We start from the raw sequence: 27,664 nt of genomic DNA, 5'->3' as shown, positions 1-27,664 counted from the left end.
CCCTCTTACACCTAAACCAAGATCACAGACTCCCATGCCTATAAGGCCATGTGGGCACTGCAAACGAGTGTATTAGGCTGGTGGGGGCTGTGCACAATGGAAAGTTTATGCCCATATAAAGAGAGAGCTAATTCTAAGTAAGCAAAGATAAAAACCACAACGACTTGTCAAATAAAACACATCTTTACCTTGTCAGATAAAACACATCTTTACAAATAAAACACATATTTACCTGTGACTTCCCAGAAGAGCAGAGGTCACTTAAAATGTATCATCTGTCTTCCAAAATCATCAAATAAAGAACATTTCAACCAAATTGGAATAAGTGACTAGTCCAAATTTGAGTAGCTCAGTGACAGTCCCTAGTTCTTTCTAAGTGTCTGGGGGAAGCAGATGCTGGTCATCTGATGGTTTTTAGTTAGGACTACATGATTAATGTCTAGAAGACACACTCTGGACTGATGTACTCATAGCCCACGCCTCCTTGGAGGGACCCACCCCACGAGGACCCAGCCCTCATTGGGCTCTGGGACCACCATATTAACCTGGACCAGGAGAGAAAGTTGGGGATGGGAGAGAGAGAAAGAAGATTAAACATCCACAGCTGGACAAGGACAGACTTGAAGACTCAGCTGCTAAGTGGAGAAGGCAGAAAACTCCTACAGGCGGCCCCGCACATCTCTCTGTGATAATTTGCCTTGTGGGTCCAGCCTGCTGATGACCCTGAGCGCTTACCACTGAGTCCTAATTGAACCACTATCCCCTTCCTGCATTGGAAGTAATGTGCGTTAGGAAAATCAATCCATTTGTAGGGGGAGAAACCAGACTGGTTTCCTGCTACTGCTCATATTTTCACTAAAACCCCATTTTACTGGAACCAACATTGAAAAAAACAGCACATTTTATTCAAAACAAGGCAATATTGGTATTGACAGAGCTGCAGCGATAATGAGGACGATCAATTTTCCCTCCTCCATTATGGGGTATTGAGCAATTTTGGAGTAAACTTGTGGCATCATTAGATAAGATCAGCATTTCTGTTTCTCCCTTTTGAAAATTTTTTCTTTTTTTCTTTCTTTTTTGCGTATTTAGATTTTAAGTATTCCTGCTCTGGTGAGGAAAAAAAAAAAAGCAAAAACAACAACAAAAAGGAAAGCCAAAAGTCCCCAAAGCAATAAGTGAAGTGCTGGTAATAAAAATTGGAGGTTGTAGACATTTCTTTTTAATTCTTATTAATAATACATTGTGTTGTTATTTTTGCATCTTATTACATGCAGACTGTCTCCCCAACTTTCACCCCAAATTAAAAGACTGCAGTTACCAAATATTCCAAGTTCTGGGAGAGGGAGAGTTCTGGGCAAGAGGGTAGAAGCAGTTTTTCTGTTTTGAGAAGAGTGAAGAAGGAAGGCAGAGGTGCGGGCTCCTTGGATGTAGGAAGGGACACTTAGAGCATTGGAAGAAAGATTTGGGGAAGGGAGTCAGGAGGTTGGGGAGGTTTCTACATGGAAGAGCGTCTTAAAGTAAAAGGCATGGAACTGTTTAGTGCAAATTAGATCTGACATTTCTTTCTTCTGTTTCTGGTCCCTGTTGGGTTAGACATGTCCCTCTAGCATCTCAGGCTGGCTGTGCAGATACCACAGTGACAGGGAAGGGGATTGTCTTCATCCATTCGGGCCACTATAACAAAATACCATAGACCAGGTGGCTTACAAATAACAGAAATTTATTTCTCACCAGTTCTGGAGGCTTACAAATAACAGAAATTTATTTCTCAGCCAGTTCTGGAGGCTGGCAAGTCCAAGATCATGGTGCTGGCAGATTCGGTGTTTGGTGAGGACCCACTTCCACACTCATGGCACTCTTCTCGCTGTGTCCTCATGTGGTGCAAGGGAGGAGGGAACTGTCTGGGATCTCTTTCCTAAGACCACTAATCCCATTCATGATGGCTCTGCCCTCAAGACCTAAGCATCTCTCAAAGGCCCCACCTCCAGATACCACCACACTGGGGGTTAGGTTTCAACGTATGAATTTGGTGGGGGGGAACACAAACAGTCCATTGCAGGGACCATGTTCTTTGAGTGATGAGATCTCTCCTTGACATCAGTGATGTTGACGGAGTGACAAAATCCTACCTGGGAGCAGCCCCCCTGAAACCATTCTAATGTAGTTTATATTTTAAACTAAAATTGAATAGTCTAAAATTTTAAGTCATAAATATTACCGAAGATATTGTAATGATGGGAATTTCACTGAATGCCATCAGCTTGAGGCAGGAGCTATAGGCGTCATGCTTTTGGAAGGCGTGGGAGGATGGGAGGGTGAGCTGTGTGACCCCTTCCTTTTTTTAAAAAAAATTATTTATTTATTTTTGGCTGCGTTGGGTCTTTGTTGCTCCATGCGGGCTTTCTCTAGTTGTGGTGAGCGGGGCCTACTCTTCGTTGCTGTGCACGGGCTTCTCATTGCCGTGGCTTCTCTTGTTGCAGAGCACAGGCTCTAGGCATGCGGGCTTCAGGAGTTGTGGTTGTGGCTCATGGGCTCTAGAGCGCAGGCTCAGCAGTTGTGGCACACGGGCTTCATTGCTCCGCGGCATGTGGGATCTTCCCACACCAGGGATCGAACCTGTGTACCCTGCATTGGCAGGCGGATTCTTAACCACTGCACCACCAGGGAAGTCCCACCCCTTCCTTTTTAAAAAAATCTAGAAACTGATGACAAACACTGTAAATATGTTTCACCACACATTGTAGTCCTTGAAACACATGTGCTACAAAACTGTTCACAGCCTGAAGAAGAACGCCATCTTACAAATTTCTATCCCTTAGTGATACAGACATACTCTTGACCATCTCTGGGCAGGGTGGCCTCGAATAACTACATGCACAGGGAGGTAGGTGATGGTAGAGCGAGGTGATTCTGAGTGTTGGGTCCAGAGTGCCAGAGTAAGTGCCTTTATGGTGACTCCTGGCTTTACGTTGGTAGACTAAGCTAGACATAATCTACATCACCATAGATCTCTGCCCCAGAGACTAGGGCAAATGTGTGCGATATGAAAAGCAGGCTAGGGTCTCCGCTTGGGTTCCCCAAAGTGGAGCCCGAGACAGGGCTACAGGTGCATGGGATTTGTGGAGGGAGGGACTCAGAAGAAGGGAGGTGAGGGAAGCAGAGTGGTGCAGGGGAAGGAGCTGAGTGAGGACATGCTATCAGCTGAAGTCTAGCTTCAGCCTGAGCCTACAGGGCGGGGCTCTCAGCATGAATTGCACCACAGAGGCTGAAGGGCATGGCTTCATTGGCTGTAGTCTGGGGGCGATGTATATGTGTTTGTATTTATGTGCGCACACTTTTATGTATGTGTGTACATGCATGTATGTGTACATGTACACACATGTGTGCATGCATGAACATATAGGGGTTACATAGCAGGGCAGCTACAACTTAGGGGAGCTTGACCTCCACAGGAGGGGCAGCTGTGATGGGTACACTAACCTGGAGAAGGACGTCTGGGGGGAGCCCACATAGCCTCCACTGCAGGAAAACTCCATTAAGATCTAACTGGTATCCTGGTCATTTCAGAGAGTCTTATACAAAGTAAAAGAAAATGTGGGCAGTCTTAAGAGTTTTTATGAAGAAAATTCCACCCCCCAATTTATATATCCGTGGAGGCTGGGAATTCCAGGGGTTTACCCTTTTATGAAGAAAGGAAGATTGTGAAAACAATGTATTGTATTTGGCTCAATACTGACTGAGCTGATCCTATGCACTTTATCCTGTGGGCCTCAAGGACATAAAGATAGTGAAGTGAGTTGAAATCTAGTAGGAGGAAGATAAGAGGCCAGCTGTCTGTGTGTCTGAAAGTGCTTAGCACAGAGAGATGGACAAAGGATGAGGGGTGCAGGGAAGGCTTCCCCGCCGGAGCCGTGACTTCAGGGGCTTGTATGAGCTGGTGTGGTTTGGCACGTGAAGGTGCGGCGGACTGAAGCTGGGTGGGGCACCTGCTGCAGGCTGGCACTCCCAGGAGGATTCCACCTTCTAGACTGGGGGCGCAAACTCAAACACAGAACTGTTGAGTGAGCGATGCCAGTGGGTAGGGGGTGAGTTGTGGGACCCGCTAGAGGGCATAGCCGCTGCCCAGCTCCCACTGCTTCTTGACAGACACAGGATGGCAAAGCAGCGTGACCAGATCTTTCCACCTTTTGAGAGAGGCCACGAGTCTGGACTTTTACGTGGACTCTCCAGGCTTTTAAAAATGTTAGCAATTCAGAAACGGTTTAAACATGGTGCGGGTCAAGCACCACACGTCTCAGGCTGATGCAGCCTCTCGCTTGCCAGTTTGCAGTCTGTTTGAAGCTGGCTGCCTGTTTGGCAGCTCCTGGGAGGAGGCCACATCTGAGAGGCCCAGGACAGACGGGGTGCAGTAAGAACAGGCTGTGAGGGCTAGTCTCCTCGCCCCACCACCAACTCAAGGCCTAGTGGGGAGCTTACCAAAGTGGCCCACGAAACATGCCGACCTCCGGGGCTCACTGCTTGCTTTGGTTACTCTTAGCTTTCCAAGGAGATCCAGTGCTCCGTGGCCAGTCACATCCAGTCCCTGGTGAAGTCGGAGAAGAACCGTCAGGTCATGTGTGAGGCGGGCATGCTCAGGACCCTTATGACCTACTGCCACCAGGCGCTGACCACCAGCAGCAGCCCTTTGCACTCGGGGCTCATCAGGATTTTTGAAAAGCTTGCTTCCCAAGCCATTGAACCAGACGTGTTAAGGTACCGCGTGCTGCACGTTAAATGCTGCCAAGCCCCTGGCGGCCATGCGAGTGCACAGTGGGCAGTAAGAGTGCCCCCTCCCCCTCCCCAGCAATGGACACTGCAAGTCCAGGGAGGAGCCTTGGGTCTGCAACAGTGTGAGGCCCGCAGAGCGGACGTAGCCCCTCCCATGGAGCTGATGTTCTCGGGGAGAGGGATAATAAGCGAAGGGTCCTGCAGACAATACAGGACAGTGCTGGATGGGATGCTCCGTTCAGAGTGGGAGCTCTGAGGAGCTGGGAGGACCAAAGTCGGGAGATTGGGTATAAAGAGGGGGACTTCAAGGGAGTGGCAGTGGCTGAGGCCTGTGGCCTGTGCAGTTCACCAGACCAGGTGAAGATACCCTGCTGAGAGGGGTGGAGGCTGTAGGGGCCTGACTGCCACGAGGCTAGACCACAGGGAGCTTAGCTGGTGTGACGGGCCGCGACTGGGCTCCCTACAAGGACGGGGACAGAGGCAGCACCACTGTGTCCTGTGGGGCCTTTGCACTGCAGCCCCTCCATGAAGCCACACGTCTCCTGGAGAGCCACAGCAGGGAGAGAAGATGCACAAGGAGGAGCAGACACAGAAGACAGAAAAGCAGAGGAAAGAAAGGCTCTAGGAGGGAGGTCAGGGGTCTCTTAAGTACTTGTGGCCAGGCCACCCTGCCCTAGACAATGTAGGTGTAGGGAGGGTGGTGCCCAGGGCCACAGGCCAGCTGGACCCCTGCTGACACACAGGACCAAGTGCAGAGGGACGAAAGGCAACCCCTCCAGCCAGCAGGCATGGGACCCAGGGGCCAGGCCAGCTTCTTTCCACCTCTAGCTGTGGGGCTGTCAGACAAGGCCACCGTGCTTAGTTCAGCTGATTAGTCAATTCCATTAGAAACTTAAAAACAAAGTATGACAAAGTTATTTTCCAACAAAACCCTTTTCCTCTTAAGGTCCTCACTGGTTAAGTCAAAAGCACTTAAATTCACCAGCTCTCTGGTCTGAGTGCCAGGTCAGGGATGCCCTGTTTCTGTATGGCCTGAGAAAAGGGTTTCCAGGCAGAGAGAGGAAGACCTGGAGGGGGAGCCAGCGAGCTCTGGGACCTAGGACAGTGCTCAGATGAAGCTGGAGAAAATTTCTGCCTGCAGAATGTCTTCATTTGGTTCTCTTGTTTGTTATGATATTCAGACAGTTTCTAGGTTTTGGAATCGCTCCACCGCCATCGGCTGCAGCGAAAATCCTCAGTTCATCTCACGTATGTGGAGGCGACTCTGGATGCCCAGGTGAGGACAGAGGGAGGAGCAGGGGCAGGATAATGGGATTTAAAAGAGAATGTGCATTTCTCGTAAGGGATCCTTTACGACATATGGGAAGCAGACAGATTTAAAAATGATTTTGCCTGCTGCTCAATGGGGCAAATGAGGAAAAAGCAGAAGGATCAGATCAGTGGTCCCCAGATAAAGACCAGATATGGAAGGAGGGAGACCCCTACCCCCGTACGAGATGGTGATGATGAGTGTGTACTTGACCCCTTTGGGCCCGGAGCACGGAAACCTTCATGTCACAGCGCGTGCAAGAGTGCCCAGCGCTGCCCCTGGGCAGAGGAACAGTGTCAGCTTTCTGCACAGCTCACAGCTCAGGGGGGAGTTAGGAGGTCAGGAGAACAAAGGATTGGCCTGGTACCTGGAAAGATGCTGGTCCAGGGAACCAGCTTGGAGGAAAGAAGGACATGGACGTGCTGAATATAAGATTGCATAGGGCATTGAGGCAAGGAGGCCCGATTGAAAAGCAAGGATGGAGAGTCAGGCTTGAGCCGGCAGCCAGAGGTGGGAGACAGAGCTTTCGAGGAGACAGCCTGGTGTGAAAGAGAGTGTGGAGGCCAGAGAACCAAGACAAAGCCGCGGTGAGCGACGGCCAATGGGGCAAGCCAGTGACAGCAACAGAAAACCTGTATTGGAAAGGGGTGGGGGCCACGACAGAATTAAAGTGAGAAGAAGTTTCTAGGAGGAGCAGGTTGTCACAATAGTTCCGTGTTATCAAAATCAGCAGAGAGCCCAGGTGGGAGGGCCAGTGGAGGGCCCTGGAGGACACCCTCAGGGTTAGGAACGGCATGGTACTCTGCAGAGCCCTCCTTCGGGGCTGTGGCAGGAATGTGGGGGCTGTTGTCAGAAGAGGGGCGGGAATGGTTTGAGCAAAGACACAGCTCTTCTCCTGCTTGCTGCCCTAGGGTCACAGGCAGTGACACCAGTGCCTGCTGAGGATCCGCTGGACACCAGCCCTCGCTCCGCAGTCACACAGGCCCGCAGGCCCTCAGGGCCATCCCAGGGCTCAACCACCGCCCTTCAGACCGCACTGAGCCTCATCTCCATGACCTCCCCACGCAACCTGCAGCCTCAGAGGGCAGCCCTGGCTCCATCCTTCGTGGAATTTGACATGTCTGTGGAAGGTTATGGGTATGACAGGCTTTCATATACTTGAAATACACTATTAATTTCCCAGTGCCTTGGGTGAATTATAATATTGATTACAAAAGTGTAGTTCCCATCGTCTCTCACACTCAGCTGTGGAAAATATCTGGGTCATGGACACCCTGTCTTCTCAGTGGCTTCTTAGAGGCAGTGTCCCCAGCTGTCTTGGGCCAGGACCCTCTCATTCCCCTGCATTCACGTGCAGTGTGGACTGCCCTCCCCTCTAGCCTCCAGAGCAGATTCCTTTCTTAGGGTCATGGCGCCAGCATCAGCTGCTTTCTGTCCTTGGGGCCTCATGGTCTAGGAGGGAGTGAGGCCCCTGCAGAAGGACAGAGGGGGAAACCTCACGCCAGAGGTTGGCTTGCGGTTCAATGATCTGAGACACTTTCCTGTTCCAGCTGTTTGTTTATTCCAACCCTGTCTACGGTGATGGGAACCAGCACTGAATACTCGGTCTCTGGAGGGATTGGGACAGGTAGGTGCTTCCCTGGGGGTTTAGCTTGCTGAGGTCCCCTCCCCGACCTGGGAGGAAGTCCTTGGGGAGCCTTGATTTCAGATTTCCACTTGGCATTTCCAGAAAGCGTGAGTCTTCCTCTTGGTCCCGCTTGTCCCGTTGGTCATGCCTGCCTTGGGGCAGGGACGTCCTGTTCACTGTGCATCCCAAGGGCCCAGCCCATGGCTCTGCACAGAGCGGGGGCTCTGTTAGCACTGATGGGCTCGGTGGGTGAGTTGGTGGCTGAGCCTGGCTTTGATGCATTTTGTCAGTGATTGACAGAGGCTGAAATGGACACCTCACCCCACCTTACGGCTCTCTCTAGAGAAGGATATGAGTTCTTTGTTGATGGCCATCCAGTCTTTGGCTCACGTGGGGATCGACTGGGCCTTGGCATGCTTTGTACAGTGCTGCACTCAGCTGAAAACCAGGCACCCCTTGTTAGGAGAGCCAGGGTCTGGGTTTCTATGGGAGGGTAAGTGCTCAGGAGCTATTACATTTACGGCCCATCGGAGCAGGGTTCCAAGCCTGATTCTGCCCATTCAGTGAGGGCAGTGGGCCCTGCCTGTTCCACCAGCCCTGTTACAAGCTGGGAGGGCATGGGTTTCCCTAGAGTGGAATATTCCCCAGGCAAGGCTTAGCCAAGCTAGGCCGGGGTCCTCTGCCCCACGTAGCACATGGCCTGGCTTTAGACCAGCTGACCTGTGGGCCACATGATGACGGATCTCAGGGGTGTGCCACGTCTCCGCTCCCTTGGCAAGGCAGAATGGAATAATAGGTGGGCCAGCATTGGAGAGAGGCTTCGAGGATCTAGGTTCAAGTCCTGGAGGGAATATGCCTTGTTGCTGCAAGTATGAATAAGGAGACAAGAGCATCCTCCTGCGTGGGGTCATTGTAAAATAGGTGTGAGTCGAGTGGGGCACAGTGCTAGCACACAGTAGGGCCACCCCTGAGCTGAGTCAGAGCCACAGTGAGTCTAGACAGGCTTCCGCGGCAGGACAAAGCCTAAGGGCGTGCTTGTGTTCTGACCCCAGGCGCTGCCAGGTCCTTCCCTCCGCCAGGGGGCCTGACCTTTTCCTGCTGGTTCCTGATCAGCAGGCACAGCTCAGTCACGGAGGGCCACCCGCTGCGCTTCCTGACCGTGGTACGCCACCTGGCCAGGACCGAGCAGCCCTTCGTCTGCTTCTCCGTCAGCCTCTGCCCGGAAGACCTCTCCTTGGTTGTGTCTACAGAAGAGAAAGAGCTTCAGCCCCTGGGTAAGGTTTCACCCACCCTTGGGAGAAGTGGGGCTGAGTCAGCAGCTCTTGGCCCAAGAGCCAGGGGGACCGGCCCTCCCTCAGTTGTACAGGTGGCTGGTCCTGGCTCTGCCTCAAAGAGCTCAGCTCGGCTCTCCAAGCTCACCTGCCAGCGATGGCCTGAACTGGCCTGAGATGGCCAAGGCCAGGGTGTTATGGCTACGCCTGTTCTTGTGTGCCCCGTTGCATAGTGAGACATTGACACTGGAAGGCCCAGGGTTTGGCCTGGCATCCTTTACACACAGCACAGCTGCCTAGGCTCCTTCCCTAGCAGGTATTTGCCACCCTGTGTGCATCACTGTGGAGGCAGCAGTCTAGTGAGGGGTAGACCCTGCAGCCTGACTCCTGGGCTTGAACTCTGGCTCTGCAACCTTAGGCAAGTTACCTAACCTCTTTGTGCCTCAGGATGGTAACATGGAAATCACGATAGTACCTACCTCAGTGCCTGGCACAGAGCACGAGCTCCAGCAATGACAGCTGCTGTTGTCAATATTCTGTGGCGGGGGGGACTCGGCATTGGCTCCATGGGCACAAGGCCCGCTTCTGCTGGGTTGCTGCTCTCTGACACTGCAGGCGTGGTCTGGCGTTTGTGTTCTCTTCCAGATGTCATGGAACCCGAGGGTGACCCTGAGCCTTCTGCGGGACGCCAGCTTCGGGTCAGGTGTGGCCAGATGCTGGCCTGTGCTCAGTGGCACCACCTGGCTGTGGTTGTCACCAAGGAGATGAAAAGGAATTGTACTGTTTCCACCTATCTGGATGGACAGGTCATCGGCTCAGCTAAGGTAAGATGGTTTTCCTCAGTTGTACTTGCCCCGTGGCCATGCCCCCCTGCCACACCACCCTAGAGTGGCCTCGGTTCTTTGCTTTCTTTTGGCAGCAGCGTTGGTATCTAATGAAACCCCCTTGCTGACCAGAACACCTGGCTGAGCTCAGGCGTAAAAAGAACACCTTTAGATGATGGTCACACAACCAGGGCAGAAACTAAAACATGGAAATGAGAATAGTCATGACAGTTACGATTATAAGAATAATCATAAGAGAATAGAAATCTCCAGAATGAACAGAACAAGGCTTCTCACATCTTAAGGTGTGAATTCCCCAGGGAGGTCTGAGCAGGACCCAAGGTTCTACCTTTCTAAGAGGCTCTTTGGTGAATCTAACGCAGCCAGTCTGCATGCTACGCTTAGCAGCAAGACACAGGGACTTGCAAAGACACCAACATGTCTTGCCAGATTTAGAGCAGGAATGATGAGGAAAGGATGGTCCCCTGCTTAGAGAAGGTAATAGAATGTGAACACACAGCTGGAGGAAGCGTCTCCTCACTGTCATTTAGAGACACCTGAGGTCCTAGGGCATAAGGGAGAGGAAGCTGGGAGATGAAGACTGGCAGGCGTGCTCCAGCGACCACTGTCAGAGGTCCCCAAAGAAGCCAGAGACAGAAGGACCCAGAAGACCACAGAGGGGCAGGTGCAGCCAGATTTTCACCCAGGTTCCAGAGACAGCATCTCAACCTAGGCTACGTTCTTGAATCTTTTGGGAAGTCTTTTAAAAGTTCTCTTGCATAGGCTATACCCCAGATTAAATACAGCAGAATGTCTGTGAGTGGGGTAATTTGGTGATGTTTTCAGAGTTTCCCAAGTGATTCCAATATTAAGCCAGAATGGAGAACTTGGGATTAATAGGGTTTCCCATTTCAATAGTTTGACATTTGGGGCCCGAACATTCTTTGCTGTGGGGTCCTATTCTGTGTATATTAGAACACTTAGCAGCATCTGTGCCCCACCAAAGATGCTATAGCATCTCCTTCTGCCCAGCCGTGACCACCAAAAATGTCTCTAGACATTTCCAAATGTCTTGGTGGGGGAGGGCAAAATCGCCCAGGTTGAGAATCATTAGGTTAGAACAACCTAAATTCTGTGGAACACCTGAAGATGAATTTGATGCTATCTTCTGGTTAATGTCTTATCAAAAAAAGCAGTGGGAACCAGAAAGATTCACCAGGAGCATGACAAAGGTCCTTCAAAACATAAAGTTAACTTTTTTCTTAAATCATTAACAATTCCTTCCCTCCCTCCCTTCCTTCCCTCATTAAATATTTATTGGACACCTACTAGGTGTTAGGAATTGTCCATGCCTACCAGCCAGATACCTCCAGGAGCATGCATATAGTACAAAACAAGAGTTACATTTATTAAGCTTGCTGTAGCAAGAGACTCCTTACCCCATTGGGTAATAAGGACTTAGGAGGAGCTAATAGGATTTGGGCTCATTTTAGGTGAGTTTTTGGGAGGGTTCGAAGGAGTGGAGGTCAGTCTCTTCTGACTTGGGTGCTGTCAGAAAGGCAATTTGGTGTCTGTGTATGTTCAGAACTTTTTTTCAGGAGGTAGGAGGAATGGGGCAGGGCTTGAGCTGTCAGTGGAGAAGGAGCAGTGGTCACTCAACCTTAGCCAGGATGGAAAGTGTGGTCACATTTGTGGTTTCCCAGTGTCTTTGTTTTTCATCTGTTTAGGCATAATTACAGAGTGGACTAGTTTTGGTCCTCTTTCACAGAATATGTTGGCATTCTCTCTTGTTTCATAGTATGGGTTGTGTTCTGTGAACTAGATCATGTACCTTGAGGCTAAGAGGCTTGTCCTATTGATGTTTGGAACTTGCTTGCACCTAGCACAGGACTGGCATACAGAAAGCATGCAATAAACACTTGATGAATTGCACTGAATTTATAGCCGCAAGGAGTAACATGGACCGGCTGATGGTATTGTTTAGTGAATTGGTACATGGATGAACATCCAACCCCATGGGACCAGCTAAACCAGATTCAGTCAGCAGGGAGGTTGGAAGTGGTATGATGCTGTGGGAATATGCCAAAATAGGCCATGGAGAATGGCCAAGGGCCAAGTCTGACAGAGTTGACTTTCCAAGATGGTTTCGACAAGTCCGGTCAGAATCAGCAAGTGAAATTTAATCGGGATAAACATAAAGGTCTGCATTTAGACGCAGGTGACAGTTGGGCAAGAGCAAAATGGGCTTTGGTTGGGGATAACCTAGTGAAAGAGCTGTTCTCAAATGTTAGAGCCTTTGCTTTTATTTTCAAGGGAAGTCAAGTTCAACTGTGAAAGGTGGGGAGTGTGTTAACAGCTTGAATTGAGCAAAATGATTTGGGAGCAATCTGAGACATCTTATGTCTATAAATCAATCTGAATAGTGCGGGGAGTATACACTGTAGGAATCTGAGAAGAAGGGGACAAGGTGGATCGGAGGGGTGGGACATCTTTGTCAGGTGGGAGAAAAAGTCTCTGCCTACAAGGATGGGAAAGGGGAGAGAGAGCACAGTAGACCTCACTCTAGGTAGGCTTGACAGCTTGGAAAAACTTGGTTTGTTTTTATTTGAAAGTCTTATTTAACTGGTAGGGATAAAAAGAATATTTCTGAAATTATATAACCTCTTATTTAAAAAATATGTATTTATATACATATTCATGTATAATTTTGTAGTCGTTATAAAAATAATATAAACACATTTTGAAATAACTGAAAAATAAAGAAGAAAGATTACCTACATTCCTTCTACCTTACCATCACTTATAGTTTCTTTCAGTTTTTATTCCTTTAATAAAATAGTTGTGACTTTATTGTATAAAACATTTTATATACTACTTAGTTAACACTATCATTTTAAAATGTTTTATCTACGTGGGCTATGAAACTATTATTTTTGGATTTCTGATAATCTGTTAACTATTTCTTTTACCGAAATTTTTGAGAAAATTTTTGAGAAAATTGTAGGCTAACATTTAGTGGTAAGAAAGAGATTGACCAAGTACCACTGGTGGCGCAGTGGTTGAGAGTCCGCCTGCCGATGCAGGGGACATGGGTTCGTGCCCTGGTCCGGGAAGATCCCACATGCCGCGGAGCGGCTGGGCCCGTGAGCCATGGCCGCTGAGCCTGCGCGTCCGGAGCCTGTGCTCCGCAACGGGAGAGGCCACAACAGTGAGAGGCCCGTGTACCGCCAAAAAAAAAAAAAAAAAAAAGAAAGAAATCTTGTGTACCTTTCATCCAGTTTACTCCAATGGTAATATCTTGCAAAACTATAGAATATCACAGCCAAGATATTAACACTGATACAATCTGCTAATTCATTCAGATTTCCCCAGTTTTACTTGTACTCGTGTGTGTGTATTTAGTTCCATACAATTTTATCACACTTGTATGTTCTTGCATCCACTGCTCCCACCAAGATACAGAACATTTTCATCACCACAAGGGTCTGTTTTGTTGTATTTTTATAACTACCACCACCACCCACCCACACCCCCTCCCAATCCCTGTCCCTAAACTTGGCAACCAGTGAGCTAAAATGTTGTCACTGAAAAGATGTGGTTGTGTCTGTGGAATCATACAGTATGTGATATTTAGGATTAGATTCGTATTCAGCGCAATTCTCTGGAAATTTATCTTAGCTGTTGTATGTGTCAGTAGTTCATCCCTTTTTTATTGCTGATAGTATTCCATATACTCAGATATGGATACGTAACCATTCACCCACTGAAGGACATCGGACGTGTTCCCAGTTTGGGCATGTTACAAATAAAGCTGCTATGTACATTTACGTACAGGTTTTTGTGTGAGCTTAAGTCTTCATTTCTCTGGGTTAAATACCTAAGAGTCTAATTGCTGGGTCCTATGGTAAATGCATGTTTAGTTTTATAAGAAGCTGCCAGAATATTTTTCCACAGTGACTGTGCCATTTTCCATCCCCACCAGCAATGGATGAGTCGTCCCGTTTCTCTGCATCTGGTGATGTCACTCTTTTTTAATTAGCCATTCTGATAGGTGTGTAGTGATGATCTCTCTTGTTTTTAGTTTGCATTTCCTTAATGGCTAATGAGATTGAACATCCTCTCATGCGCTTATTTGCAACTTGTATATCCTCTTTAGTGATGTCTTATGCACGTGTTTCACTCATTTTCTAATTGGATTGTTGGTTTTTTACTGTTGAATTTTAAGAGTTTATCTAAATATTTTAGATACCCGTCCTTTGTTAGATATGTAATTTGTAAATAATTTCTCCTAATCTATAGCTTGCTTTTCATCCTCTTTCATATGGGATTTTGCAGAGCAAAAAAGTATTTAATTTTCTTGTGAGCAGTTACAGTTTCTGCATGTTCTTTGTTAGTGTATAGAATGCAATCGATCTTTGTGTGTTGATCATGTATCCTGTGACCTTGCTGAACTCAGGTATTAGTTCTAGGAAGTATCTTTTTTTTTGGTGGATTCTTTGGAATTTTCTGCATGGACATACCATCTGCAAATAGAGACAGTTTTATTTCTTCCTTTCCAGTCTGTAATTATTTCTAGTATGTAAAACTTAATTAAGGTACCAATATTGGACATTTAAGTTCTTTGTGAAATGACTGGGAAGAAAAAGATGAACCTTTTAGTGGCACTTTATAGTTCTTATCAAATTTGTTTCCAAAGGCACAGTGTCAGTTTTTTACTCCCACCAGCATTTTATAAACTGTTTTGTGCACTGTTTCTCAGCTTTGAGAGTTATCTTTGTAATGTTTTTAGATAAAACAAGTTTTCACTTTGAGAGAAGAAGAAGGTACATCATTTTATATTTTATGTGTTTGTTTGATTAATTCTGAGGTTAAATACCTCCCATCTACATCACCCCCCCCAACCTTTTTATGTTAACAGATGTTGTACATTCAGGCCTTACCAGGACCATTCCTTTCAATGGATCCATCTTCATTTGTGGATGTTTATGGATATATTGCTACCCCTCAAGTTTGGAAACAAAAGTCATTATTAATATGGCGTCTGGGCCCTGCATACCTCTTCGAAGAAGCCATCTCAATGGAAACTCTGGAAGTTATTAACAAACTTGGCCCAAGATACTGTGGTAACTTCCAAGCTGTGCATGCTCAAGGTATGGGGTGTTTTGATTTATAATGATCTTGCCGATACTATTTTTTAAATGGCTATTCAGTTATTTATAGCTTATTTATAAAGAATAAACTCAGCACAGGCCAGTCATTAGGGAAAACCTCTGTAATTGGATCATTACGTATTTACAATCCAATAGAAAATGTCAGAAAAGGAAATGACAATCTCCTTTAGATTTCAGTTCCAACACACATAATGGAGGAAAGTGGGTGGGTAATACCATCAGCAAAGAAAGGGGGAAGCGAGTGAGATAAATCAGTTACATTCCTTTTAATGAAGAAGCTTTTTAACTAAAGTATACTGTTGTCTTCAATTATTAAACAGGCAGACAAAACACCCACATTTTCATTATTGATTGTTGGCTGTTCAAGCAGGGAGCATAGCTCTCTGTGCCCTGTCAAGTCAACGGGGTCAGCTCCCATCTGGGAAGAATGATAAATGAATCTATGTATGGAAGGCTTCGTGCCTGGTGAAGGGCGATTGAGTGCTCTGGAGTGTTTCTGTCTCCAGGCTCCATGTCTTCTTTGATCTTCATTTCCTCTGGCAAAGGGCACTGGCCAGAACAATGTGAGGAGGTCAGGTCCAGAGCTGAAGTTTCATCAACTCTCTGTTCACACCATGCTTCTCAAGTGCCACATGTGGCTCTCCTTGACTCAGCGACCTGGGCACTCATGCCAAAGGATGTGTTTACCATGTACATGCAGCTCATTGAAAACCTTAGGGCTTTCGGCCCAGCATTTTGGGAGCGAGGTTACATTCTCGATAGGTGTCTCAAGCTTTAGTAATTTCATACTTGGAATGCCTCTATTTTTATAGTAGGGTTAATATTGTGAGATTTCTCTACAGTTTTCTATGTGTCAGAAATCACAGGTAGGGGCAAAACATGTAATATATAACATACAATGTAACAACATATAGCAGCTGCAAACATTCCTCAGTGATGACTTCGCCATGTAGCAGTAGATACTTACTCTTCTGAGGCGTAATTTCCTACTCGGTAAAGTGAGAATAGAAATAACTGAAGATGTGTTATTTTAGGAGAGGACCCTTGTATGGAAGTGATGCCCCTGGTTGCAGAGGAAAGGGTTTCCTTTGGCCTTCATATAGCCAGCTCCTCCATCACCAGCGTTGCAGACATCAGAAACGCATACAATGAGGTGGACAGCCGCCTGATTGCCAAAGAGGTATGCCCTCTGACTTCACCTGCTGCTCCGTTTTGGAATCACGATCTCATGGCTTCCTTCAGCTTTCAGTGATTAAGTGAATACTAATTCACGTTTGTGCATGTGTAGACAGTTACACACAGGCGTGCTTCCCACTTCATTTGTTAAAATATTTCATGACGCCCGCCCATTCGCATCCCACAGACTAAACCTCTTATTTCTGAGAAGAAAGTAGGTGTTCTTCATTTTCCTTGGTAGAGCAAGAACAAATGGAATATTTATAAAGCCTCTGTAACACTGGGAACACTACTGAGCTTCCCTTTTCTGGGTGCTACTAACCCCCCAACATTGCAGAATATTCTTTGAATCACTGTGTTTATGCAAACAACAAACTTGCAAAACAGCAAGCAGACATGCTTATAGATGAAGATGCCATTAGACTTCCTGTTTCCTAATTCCTGCATAAAGAGCTCTTTTGCTTACTGCTGATGAATTCGGGCTGATTTGTTTACGTTCTCTCCACCCTCACAGACAAAAGGCCCCTTCCCTTTACTGAGACGGCAGGATCAGGGGTTAAGTCCTGTTGAGCACCACAGCTGTGCCTTACCAGCACAGAACCTTCTGCTGGAGGAGACCAGGGTCCCTGTCTTCCCGGCCGTCTGAGACTGGTGATGCCAGGGCTTGCAGAGCTGGATGACCCTAGATCGGGAAGGAGGCAGCTCTGGCCTCCACAGCACCGTTCTACCTCCAGTGTCCTCAGGTCCTTCCTGCTCTCATCAGCTCCTCACTGTGAGCATTTGTTTACACTAGTGAGCATGCGGGACACTGGTGGCGCAGTTGTATAACCAAAGTTCCTCCCTTATGATTAAGCCAGAGCCTGGGAGGCAGGGCAGGGGAACCTGAATTTTGGCTTCAGTCCCTCTGACGTTGGTTCAGTTATTATTGATTCACTGACTTACACTTACGGAGTGCCAGGCCTGTGGGTGCCTGCCCTCCAGGAGCTCATGAACAAGACCTCCTCCTTCCCAGGAAGGTTTCTTGGATTAATTGTTACCAATTTCTCTAGATGAACATTTCATCCCGCAACAATGCCACGCCTGTGTTCTTGCTAAGAAATTGTGCTAGTCACCTCTCGGGTTCTCTTCGAACCATTGGAGCCGTGGCCATAGGCCAATTAGGTATGAACTTTTACTGCTATTTGGGAAGAAGGGCTGTGGCCGTCATCGCTTGTGCAGCCTGGAATTCTGGAGCGGCAGGCAGGACTGAGGGCTGAGGAGCTGGAACAGTGAGGGCGAGAGTTGGGAGTTAATCTCACCAGAGAGTTAGCCTCCCTGCAGAGGTCAGTTCACTTTGCTGCATCTGACAACGGGTCGTGAACTCGCTACTAACCGGGCTGGCGTCTGTGCACAATGGAGTGAGTACAGTGGGGCCTCTGAGCAGAGGCAATGGTTGTGGTTGTTTGGGTGAAAACAACAGCCAGCGACTGTTGGTTGCCTTGCAGTCAGGCAGGAGCAAAGCCATGAACTGATGCAAGGGTCCAACGTTGCAGATCTAGGGGGCAGACAAGAGCCAGAAGTTGTCAGAGCAGCCAGCAAAGTGAGGCTCAGAGGGCAGCTGGCTCATCCGGCACTCTGGACTGAGACGGAGGGTGGAGGTCTGAAATCCCTTGGGCTGTTTCAGCCTTCTGTGAGCCAGAAAGGACTCAGCACAGGATTTCTCATTGACCTAAAAGTTTCAAAGCCCCTCCTCTTCCTCCCAGCCCGTCCTGTGCACAGGCCCCCCCGCCGTGAGTGGATGGTGCTCCTGACAGCTCTTGCATGGTGCCGCGGGAACTTCCACTGCAGTGAAGCTGTAGTATACTCAGGAATGCCCTTTGTCCCACACAGGGGTAAGGGTGTTCCACTCCAGCCCTGCTGCCAGCAGCCTGGACTTCATCGGTGGCCCTGCCATCCTCCTGGGCCTCATTTCCTTAGCAACAGATGACCACACCTTGTACGCGGCCGTGAAAGTCCTGCACTCGGTCCTGACCAGCAATGTCATGTGTGATCGCCTGATGCAGCTCATCTGTGGGTACCAGGTAATCCCACCCTCACATCTGAGCCTGCAGTGCCCCCCCTGCAGGGAGCTGGCATCCCCGAGGAACAGGGAGGAGGCTTGCTGGCCCAAGTGGACATTCCCACTAGCATGACTTTTGGAGAAGGGAAACTGAAGGTCCCTACGTCCTGAGACCAGTGTCACCAGAACAGAGGGCCAGGTGACAGCCAGCCAGAGAGGGGCTCTGATCAGGATGGGGATGCTCACCTGCCTTCAGCTGCCGGCACCTTTCACTGATGAATTCAGGAATCATTTGTGATCCCCCCACTTCGCATCTAGCATGATGGCTAAGAGCCTAGACCATAGAACTAGAATGCTGCGTTTGAATTGAGCCTCTGCCTAACTTACTACTTAACCTTGCCTGAGTCCTGAGTTATTAACCCTCTCTGTCTCGGTTTCTCCACCTGCACGATATGATCTATCATATCTCCTGTATCTATCATATCTCCTGTATCATGAGGACTAGATGATTTAATACAAGTGAAGGGCTTAATACAAGTGTCTTAATACAAGTGTCTGGCCCAGAGTAAGTGCCCTAGAAATGCTGGCCATCTTTAGTTCTTAATCTCTCTGTGCTTCAGTTCTCCTCTGTGTAAAATGGGATAATAGCAACACCTATTTTGTAGGATTGTGATAGCTGAGTTAATATATGCTGAGTGCTTAGACATGTGCCCGCTCAGAGTAACTGCCGTGTGTGTGCACTGTGATTGTTATTGCTATTTACTGTTCATAATGTCAGATGAGTTGTAGACACTGTCCTTCAGGAATGCCCTGCCTGGCTGGGAAGCAGCCAAGAAAGGACTCATGCAGGGCAGGAATAGGGTCAAAGCCTAGACAAGGTCACTGGGGCACAGAGGCTGCAGTTTCCTCCTGGGCACAGTGGGGGCAGGGGGAGGGCCTCCCTGTCTCTTCGGCCCCCGAGTCAGGGTCTGAGAAGAAAGCTGTGTGGTGTCATGTCAGGCACACCCCCTCTCACCTGGACTGCTGTGCCACAGCCAGACAGCAGCCCCTTCCTCTTGCCTCTCCCTCAGGGTCCACTGATGCCAGTCACAGTTCTACATTATAGACCTGATGACACCTCTGCCTCGTGCAAACCCTTCAGACACGTCCGGTCGTTGATACAATATCCCAACTCCTAAAGGCCTTTCTGACTGGCTACCAACGTGTCCTTCCAGCCCCACCTCCCACCCGGCCAGCGTTTCATACTCTACACTCCTGTGTCCTCAAATCCCGTGTGGTCATGGATCACTAAACACATAGTGTGACCCTGTGTTCCTGTGCCCACGGTTTGTTGATCATTTTTCCCAGGCACATTCCTTCTTGTTTTCCCAGGTCGAGCTCCAGTGGCAAGGGGTACATCTCCCCTGACCCCTGCACTGCCCGTGTGGTCGTCTCCCGGCCTCTGTGGCACTGTGTGTATGCCCAGGTCTAACTGCTCTCATGCAGTGCTGTGATAATCACTCTGCTCATCTCCATCAGACTGTAATGGTCTAAAGCGCTGGGCTTTTCTTGTTCTTTGCCAGTGTGTTACTGAGACCAGAAAGACTGAGTAAATATCTGGGGAATAAATGAATGTGTGTGGCCAGATTTATATCAAAATGCAAGTATTGAGGCTCCTGGTATATAACAGTTTTCTCTGATTATATTGTTAAAGGCAGTAGTCGTGGGATTTGTCCCAGTTCAGCACACGGATGTCCGCTCTGGCTAGGGATTTTAATAATTACTGTGAGCATTTCTAAAAAGGTCCAAAGCAGTTCCTGCTCTCGTGGGTAGACCTAGAAAGATAAAATAAGACGAATACCAGAATAATTTTAGTAAAAATCAAATGCAACAAGTGTCCCAGATTCTCTTCCAGAGCTACCACGGTCTCCGTGACCCAGTGGTTACCCTCCATCTGCCCAGAACCCTGGAGCTCCTAAGAGCTGGGCCCTGTTGTGTTCACCGTTGTCTCCTCGCTGCCCGCTGCAGGGCCCGGCACGTCGTGAGTTCTCAGTGAGCGCTTGTCGCAGGAATGCAGTGCCTTGGGAGCGTTAACGTGCTCCAGGGCTGCCGAGTGGCCGCGTCACACTTGGCAGAGGAGTCACAAAGAGCTTCCTTAAAAAGAAAGGGCATCGGAGAAGGCCTAGAGGACTGGACTGGCTGAGCTTTTCAGAAAGAGATGGTAGAGGCAGAAAGTGGCCCTTGAATGGAATCTGTTTACTCAACTCATAGTGACTGAGCACCTCCTAAGAGCCAGGCACAGTGTCAGGCTAGGGATACAGATGAATAAATGGGTTTAGTCCCTCCCTCCGTGGAAATTTCTGTGTGACTCAGTCTGTTTAGGCTGCTATAAAAGATACCATAGATGGGGTGGCTTAACAGCCACAGAAATTTATTTCTCAGAGTGCTATAGAGTGAGAAATCCAAGACCACGGTGCTGGCAGATTCGGTGTCTGGTGAGGACCTACTTCCTGTTTCATAGACAACCATCTTTCTGCTGTGTCCTCACATGGCAGAAAAGATGAAGGAGCTCTCAGGGGTCTATTTTATAAGGATACTAATCCCACTCACGAGAGCTCCATCCTTATGACCTAATCATCTCCCAAAGGCCCTGCCTCCTAATACCATCATACGGGCAATTAGGTTTCAATATATAAATTTTGAGGCGATACAGTCAGCCTACAACATTGTCTAATGAGGTAGAGAGAAAAATATTATCACGAGACAAGGACTCCCAAATAGTTTGAGTAAAGAACCCATCAGATTCAGAGATTCGTTGTACCTTTACATGTGAAGGCAGAAGAAAAAATTTTAAAACTCTTATGGCTTACAATAGAAATATTTCAAAAATTTACGTATTTAGGGAAAGAGATAGTGGTAGAGAGGTAGGAAATGGCAGGTTTGAGTAAAGAAACAAGATTATTATTATTATTTTTTGCCTTCCCTGACTACTCTTTATAAAACAGAACCCTCATCTCTTTCTAGACACATTTTCTTGCTTTGTTTCTTCCTAATGTGCATGCCTGTTTGGCATGTTGTATATGTGCTTGTTGCCATGTTTGTGGTCTGTTTTGCCCCTAGACACAAGCCCCATGAGGACAGGACTGGGTTTGCTTGTTCATTGTTGCATCCTAAGAGCACATGGTAGACAGTAAGTGTTCAGTAATGATTTTTGGAATGAATCAGTGAATGAAAACAAGGGTCTTCAATTAACTGGCTGGCTCAGGAGTGGATTTAATCATTTTTTAGATGTTTACTCTGTATTCATCTGTTGGTTTGCTGATTGGAGAGCATAACCCTTCCTATCTGTTATTTCTATCAAACTTATTTATCATCCTCTTGTCAGACTAGGTGACATCCAGCCAAGTTTTATAAGATGGATTTTCATAACATGGTAAAGATGGAGGATGGTGTTCTAGATTAACATTATGAACACTTAAGGGATCCAAGATGGGTTCCGCGACATGGCTGGGAGGAAAGTACAATTGCAGGCAGGTGCACAGCCTGGATGGTGACGGAGGGAAGGGTCAGAGCCCTGCCACTCCAAGGAGCATGGATCTTATCTCAGAGGTGATGAGTAACCATTCATAGGCTTAGAACAGGGAAGTGGAATGAATGATGCTTTAGAATGACATTTGACACCTGTGTGGAAGATGGTTTGAAAGGTCAAGATCGGAGACTGGATAGAATCCAACATGATGTGAGACTGCAACCCGGATCTGGGGAGACTTGGAGTCTTTGTGAGCAGTCTTGGCACGTAGCATATGAAAACAGCCAGTGCTGTGCACCCAGAGTGCTGCCAACAGGAAGGAATAAGACATTTGGGACATGCTAAGTGTGAGGTGACTGTGAGACATCAAAGGTAAAATATCAGGTGGGATAGCCAGCTCTGGAGTTCAGAAGGGCGTGCTTGGTGGGAGGTATAGATGTGAGAGTCATCAATAGCATCACGATGGTATTTAATCTAAGGAAATTGATGAAATGCCAAATAAAAGGAGTAGTGAAAGGAGAGAAGAGGACAAAGGAGGAAGCAGTGAGGAACTAACCAGGTAGAGCTTGGAAATATGATGAAAACCCAACAAGGGAGGTTGAGAGAGAAGAAGGAAGAGAAAACAAAGAAATGCTTTGTCAAAGAATTTGAAAAATAAAGTGTTTTGAGAAGGTGGGCATAGTCAAACAATGCTAGATGCTGATAAATAATGCAGCAAACTAAGGACAGAGAAGTCCCTGTTGGACTTGGCACCTGGGAGTCACTAGTGACCTTTCTAAGGCAGGTGGGCAGGAAAAGGCAGCAACCAGCAGAAGGGGGTTGAGAAGAGAACGTGAAGTGAGGATGTGGAGCCTGAGTGTGTTGATAGTGCTTTCTATTTTTTAAATTTTTTAAAATCTTTGGCTGTGTTGGGTCCTCGTTGCTGCGCAACGGGCTTTCTCTAGTTGTGGCGGGCCGGGGCTACTCTTTGTAGCAGTGCGAGGGCTTCTCATTGTGGTGGCTTCTCTTGTTGCGGAGCACGAGCTCTAGGCACGCGAGCTTCAGTAGTTGCAGCACGCCACGAGGGCTCAGTAGTTGTGGCGCTCGGGCTCTAGGGTGTTCAGGCTTCAGCAGTTGTGGCTTGCAGGCTTAGTTGCTCCATGGCCTGTGGGATCTTCCCAGACCAGAGCTCGAACCCGTGTCCCCTGCATTGGTAGGCAGATTCTTAACCACTGCACTGCCAGAGAAGTCCAATAGTGCTTTCAAGAAGTTTACCTACAAAGAAGAGTAGAGAAATGGGGCCCAAACTAGAGGGATTAGGGTTCGAGGGAAGGTTATCTTTAAAAGGAGAACTACTAGGGCATATTTGTCAGGAAGAAAGTGACAGAAGAGAGAAGGATGGATGAAGCTAGGAGAGAAGAGCTATCCCAAGGAGCAGGCGAGGGGTGGGTCCCAGAGGCCAGGTGAAGAGAAACCCTGCTTGTGACAGGAAGGAATGCAGTGCAGGCATTTGTGGATCTGATGGTGGGGACATGAGAGTGTTCACGTCTGATGGGTTCTAAATTCTCAGCTGTGTACTGAGTCAGGTGGTGGAGGGGAGGGAGGCTGAAGGAGAGAGGAGAAGAGATGAGATCATCATCTTTAGGATGAGGAAAGCCAGCTTACTAAAAAAAGAGTTGGACTGCCAGGCCAAATTGAGTACTAATTTGACATTTGACACTATTAATGTAAAGTGAAACCAGTCAGCCTGAGTGATTTTTCTCAAGCAGCTTTCAGCCATCCTAATTATGTCCTGGTTGGGGGGTGGGGATATGCTGAAGAAGTGACTAGAACAGTCTGAAAAGATATTATTTTCTGATTACAATTGTCTCAGTCAGTTTGGGCTGCTATAACAGAATACTATAGACTGGGTGTCTTATAAACAACAGAAATTAATTATCTCACAGTTCTGGAGACTGCAAAGTCCAAGATCAGGGTGCCAGCATGGTCAGGTTGAGTGAGGACTCCCTTCCGGATTGCAGATGGCCAACTTCTCATTGTATCCTCACATGGCAGAGCAGAGAGAGGAAGAAAGCTCCCTTGTGCTCTTATAAGGGCACTAATCCCATCTGTGAGGGCTCCACCCTCATGACCTCTTCTAATGCTAATTATATCCCAAAAGACCTGTCTCCAAATAGCATCATATTGGGGAATAGGGTTTCAACATGTGAATTTGGGGAGGAACAGACATTCAGTTCATAACAACAAGTGAGACTTCCTAATGACACACTGGAAGAGCGTGTCTGAGAGGACAGGGAGAAGGGTGGACTGTGTCGGATACAGGCGTAGGGAATTGAGCTGTGGATGAGCTGAGCTGAGAATCCAGATGAAGTTGATGAGAACCCAGATGCAAGTGGATGGCGGGTCAGCCTGACTTTTGTGTGACTGAGGTCAACAGAGACATGAGGCTAGGTGAGGTCCATCTCATTAGTCTCTGAGATGAGTGTGGGCCACTGGGATCCCAGTGCCTCCAACTCGGTATGGATGCTTGCGTGTTGCCAGTTTCCCAGGGCCTGGCACAGCAGAATGGCACGTCTGTTGGCAGCAGCCTGAAGTGAAGCTGATGTAACTGGGTTCGTGGGCCAGTGGTGGCTTCCTAGTGATATAGCAACATCTGTAGGATGGGTATGAATGTAGGATTCAGTAAAGGAAAATGAGAAGAATACTCAGAAATGTAGAAAGAAACCAGGAGAAGGTGGCATTCTGGAAATGTGTAAGATTCAGGAAGGAGCCGGGGGCCCACAGTGAGAGGTGAAGCCTCAAGTACAGAAAAGCAGACACTGGTGGGGAAGCAGCCACAGAAGTTGGTATATGTTTTCCTTCTGATAACAAGGGAATGGAAGAGGTAGCACCAGAGAGCGGAGCGTTTTCAGACTGGGCTGACCAAAGGTGCTGGTAGGAACAAGTGGGTGAGGGAGAAAGAGTGGTGACGATGCATTCATGAGTAAACTGCTTTGTGTTTTAACCTTTGCAGATAATGGCGTTTCTCCTGAGGAAAAAGACCTCTTTCCTAAACCACCGCATTTTTCAGCTGATCCTGTCTGTTGCCGGCACCGCAGAACTGGGCTTTGGGTCCTCTGCTATCACCAACATTGGTGTCTTCCAGCACATCCTCTGCAATTTCGAGGTAAACTGGAGACTGGTCACTAGCCCTAAAGGAACAGGTGTGTGATGGTACAGAAAGCCTGGAGCTTTCTCTAAACCCAGCAGGTCAGCTTCCTTGATGGTCAAGATGGTAGTGAGAGAGAAAACTGACAAGGCTTTGGATTTCAGAGGCCTTGTTTAATAATTAACTCCTACCACCAATGGGCTGTGTGGCCTCGGGCACGTCTCTTGACTCCTCTGAGTTTCAGTCTTCTCATGTGTGAAAGGGAGACCATCTCCTCTCCCTCACAGGCTGGTGTGGGAGCCAAATCAGATAGTATCTGGAAAAGGTTTTTAAAAGTGTAAGCTTCCATATATAAGAAGGATTTTAAAACATACCAGTTCCTTTGGATGGTGCCTTGCTGGTTATAAATGTTCCTTTAAAGGGATGAGTGAGAGATGCTGAGGGCACACCTGAGGCTGAGTGAGGAGTGCTGCACAGACCTTTGGGTGGAGAGATCCATTCCCGAAGCGTTGTTTGCTGAGTGCCCACTAGGGTCGGGCACTGGTGTGTTCTGGAGACATGGTGATAACCATGATGAGGCCCTGCACGCAACGATGGGGCCCAGGACACGACAGAGGTGGTGCTACAGTGTGCTGGGTGCCGGTGAGGGAGGCACGGGGCATCTGGGGAGTGGAAGGAGAGGACAGTCAGCTCAGCAGGTCCGGGCTCTGGGGCTGAGTTTGACAGAATGTGTTCAATGGGGGAATATTTCAGGTGGAGTGGATGCTGTTTGCTCACGTGTGGGGGTGAGAGCAACCATGGGGATTTGAGAGCAGGGGGCTTGGGGCACCTGTGGGGATGTCGTTGCAGGTAGAGGTGAGGCTGGAGGGGGAGGGAGAGAAGACAGCGGGGGATGGTAAGCTGCAGGGCGCACACTTTAGCCGGTACACACTGCAGTCCATGGAAGTATTTTAAAAACTGTTTATTTTAATTAAAAAATAATATGTGCTTGTTATAGAATATTTTAAACTACAGAAAAATGGAAGAAAAACTCCTCTTTCTGAGACCCAGACGACTGTTGTTAACTTTGAATGCATCCCTTTTTTTGTACTTTCTATGCATAATATATGTATTTTTTAAAAATCATAGTCATGATCATAGTGTAGGTATTATTTCTCCCAGCTTCTTTCATGAGCTAATCTTGATACCAGAACCAAAAAAGGATAGTATGGGAAATGAAAAAGTACAGGTCAATCTTACTCATAAATAAAACCTACAAAAAACCTAAATGAAATACTATCTAATTGGACCAGGCCAGGATGAACACCCAGACCTGGATCTGCAGATAGATGCAAGGCTTGTGGGGGAATCCAGCGAGGCCTGCGCTATGGGCTTCCTGTGCACAACGGGGAAGCAGATACGCACAAATGGCTTTACCACCCTGGTAAACAAGACGGCATGCCTTGGGAGCACTGCTGCCCCTTCCAAAATGCTGCGGCCGTGCTCGGGCAGCTTGGCTCCACATCGTTGCCATCAGCCCAGCCCAGGAATGACCCATGCAGGAGCCCACCATGCTCCCACTGCCTGTTCCTCCCTGAATAAACTTACCCCTCAGCTGAGCCAGTGCTTTTTCACTGCGGTTAAGAAAATAGGCAACCAATAAAAACAAGCAAAAAGATGCTAAAAAACCACACTAAAACAAAATGAAATAAAATTTTTAAAAGATTGGGAAGAGAGAATTTCAAAAAGAAGAAGAGTTTCCCCAGTGTCTGCCTACATCAGGTGAAGTAAGGGCAGGGCTGTGTGGGTTGTGCTTGGAGGTCACTGACGGGCCCAGTGAAGAGTAGATGGTGGGGTCAGACATGAGGTGAAGAGCGGGGAGGAGGCAGGAAGGAGACAGTCAGTGGGCTTTTGAAGAAGAAAAAGAGAGAGAAGAAAATAGATGGAGGAGCGTTTCAGAACTTAGATAGGAGACTTGAGCAGTGAAAAAGGGGTGGTTAAAATACCAGTGTGAGAATCAAACTGACAGGACAAGTCCTTCAAGGAAAGGGAGGGTTTGGAGACCAGAGAGTGGGTTACGGGAGAAGGTGCGTGATCCTTGATGCTGGGTGTGCAGCAGGGAGGGGCAGGAAGTTGAGAAGCTGGAAGGGACAGGAAGTCGAAGTCACGCGTGTCTTAGGCTTGTGGTCTCAGAAAAGGCCACCTCTTTCTGAGAGTGAGGTGGTCCCAGGGGTGGGGAGAGAACAGAATTTGATATTCGAACAAATTTAAGCCAGACATCTCAATGCAGTCTCTCGTACAGGGGTTATGTGACACAGGATGACAACCGCAGGATTCAATTATGCATGTTTCCCAAAATTCAGACAGTTGGTATTATATAAAATAATTTCTAAAACAGCTAGGCAGCCTCAAATGTGCTGTGGTAATGTCTTATTGTTCTAAAGCTCTGGAAAAGGGAACGGGGGGAGGGGTATTGTTTCGTGGGAAGGGTAAGGGGTACCACAGGGTTCCTGTCTTACTTTCTCAGCTCTTCCAGCTCCCGACACAGAGCCTGCTGTGTCATTTGCTCATGATTGCCTTCGTGAATGAATGAATAAATTCCAAGCATGCAAAGCTCTTGGCACCCTCTCGAGTACGTTGGGATGCCATGTCTGGCTGCCCCTGCCTCCCTGGGAGCCACATGGATCCGCACCAGCTCTCTTAGATGCAGCTGCCCCACCTCTGTGTGTCCTCGGCAGGGGCCGTGCTTACGGGAGCTGGCAATCTGTCAGCCTGTTTCTGGCGTGAGAGTAACCCACTTAGCTTACTTTGGTTTACTTTGCATTCACTCTTTTAAAAAATGTCATGGAGCCTTATTAAGTGCC

At 47.9% G+C, this 27,664-nt stretch overlaps 1 protein-coding gene across 1 annotated transcript in view; it reads left to right on the top strand.

Annotated features, from left to right (window-relative positions):
• WDFY4 (WDFY family member 4) overlaps positions 1-27,664 on the top strand; it is a 275,363-nt gene that overhangs the window by 79,881 nt on the left and 167,818 nt on the right. Inside the window, exons 14-24 of the mRNA XM_082854480.1 lie at positions 4,541-4,755; positions 5,952-6,046; positions 6,991-7,216; positions 7,630-7,706; positions 8,759-8,980; positions 9,623-9,801; positions 14,720-14,951; positions 16,007-16,152; positions 17,198-17,309; positions 18,018-18,208; positions 24,687-24,839. Coding sequence (XP_082710606.1) covers positions 4,541-4,755; positions 5,952-6,046; positions 6,991-7,216; positions 7,630-7,706; positions 8,759-8,980; positions 9,623-9,801; positions 14,720-14,951; positions 16,007-16,152; positions 17,198-17,309; positions 18,018-18,208; positions 24,687-24,839 — 1,848 coding nt within the window. The remainder of the gene's footprint in view (positions 1-4,540; positions 4,756-5,951; positions 6,047-6,990; positions 7,217-7,629; positions 7,707-8,758; positions 8,981-9,622; positions 9,802-14,719; positions 14,952-16,006; positions 16,153-17,197; positions 17,310-18,017; positions 18,209-24,686; positions 24,840-27,664) is intronic.

This window comes from Leucopleurus acutus (assembly GCF_964270905.1).
Source record: "Leucopleurus acutus genome assembly, chromosome: 14".
Taxonomy (NCBI): domain Eukaryota; kingdom Metazoa; phylum Chordata; class Mammalia; order Artiodactyla; family Delphinidae; genus Leucopleurus; species Leucopleurus acutus.
This window is presented reverse-complemented; position numbering and strand designations above follow the sequence as displayed.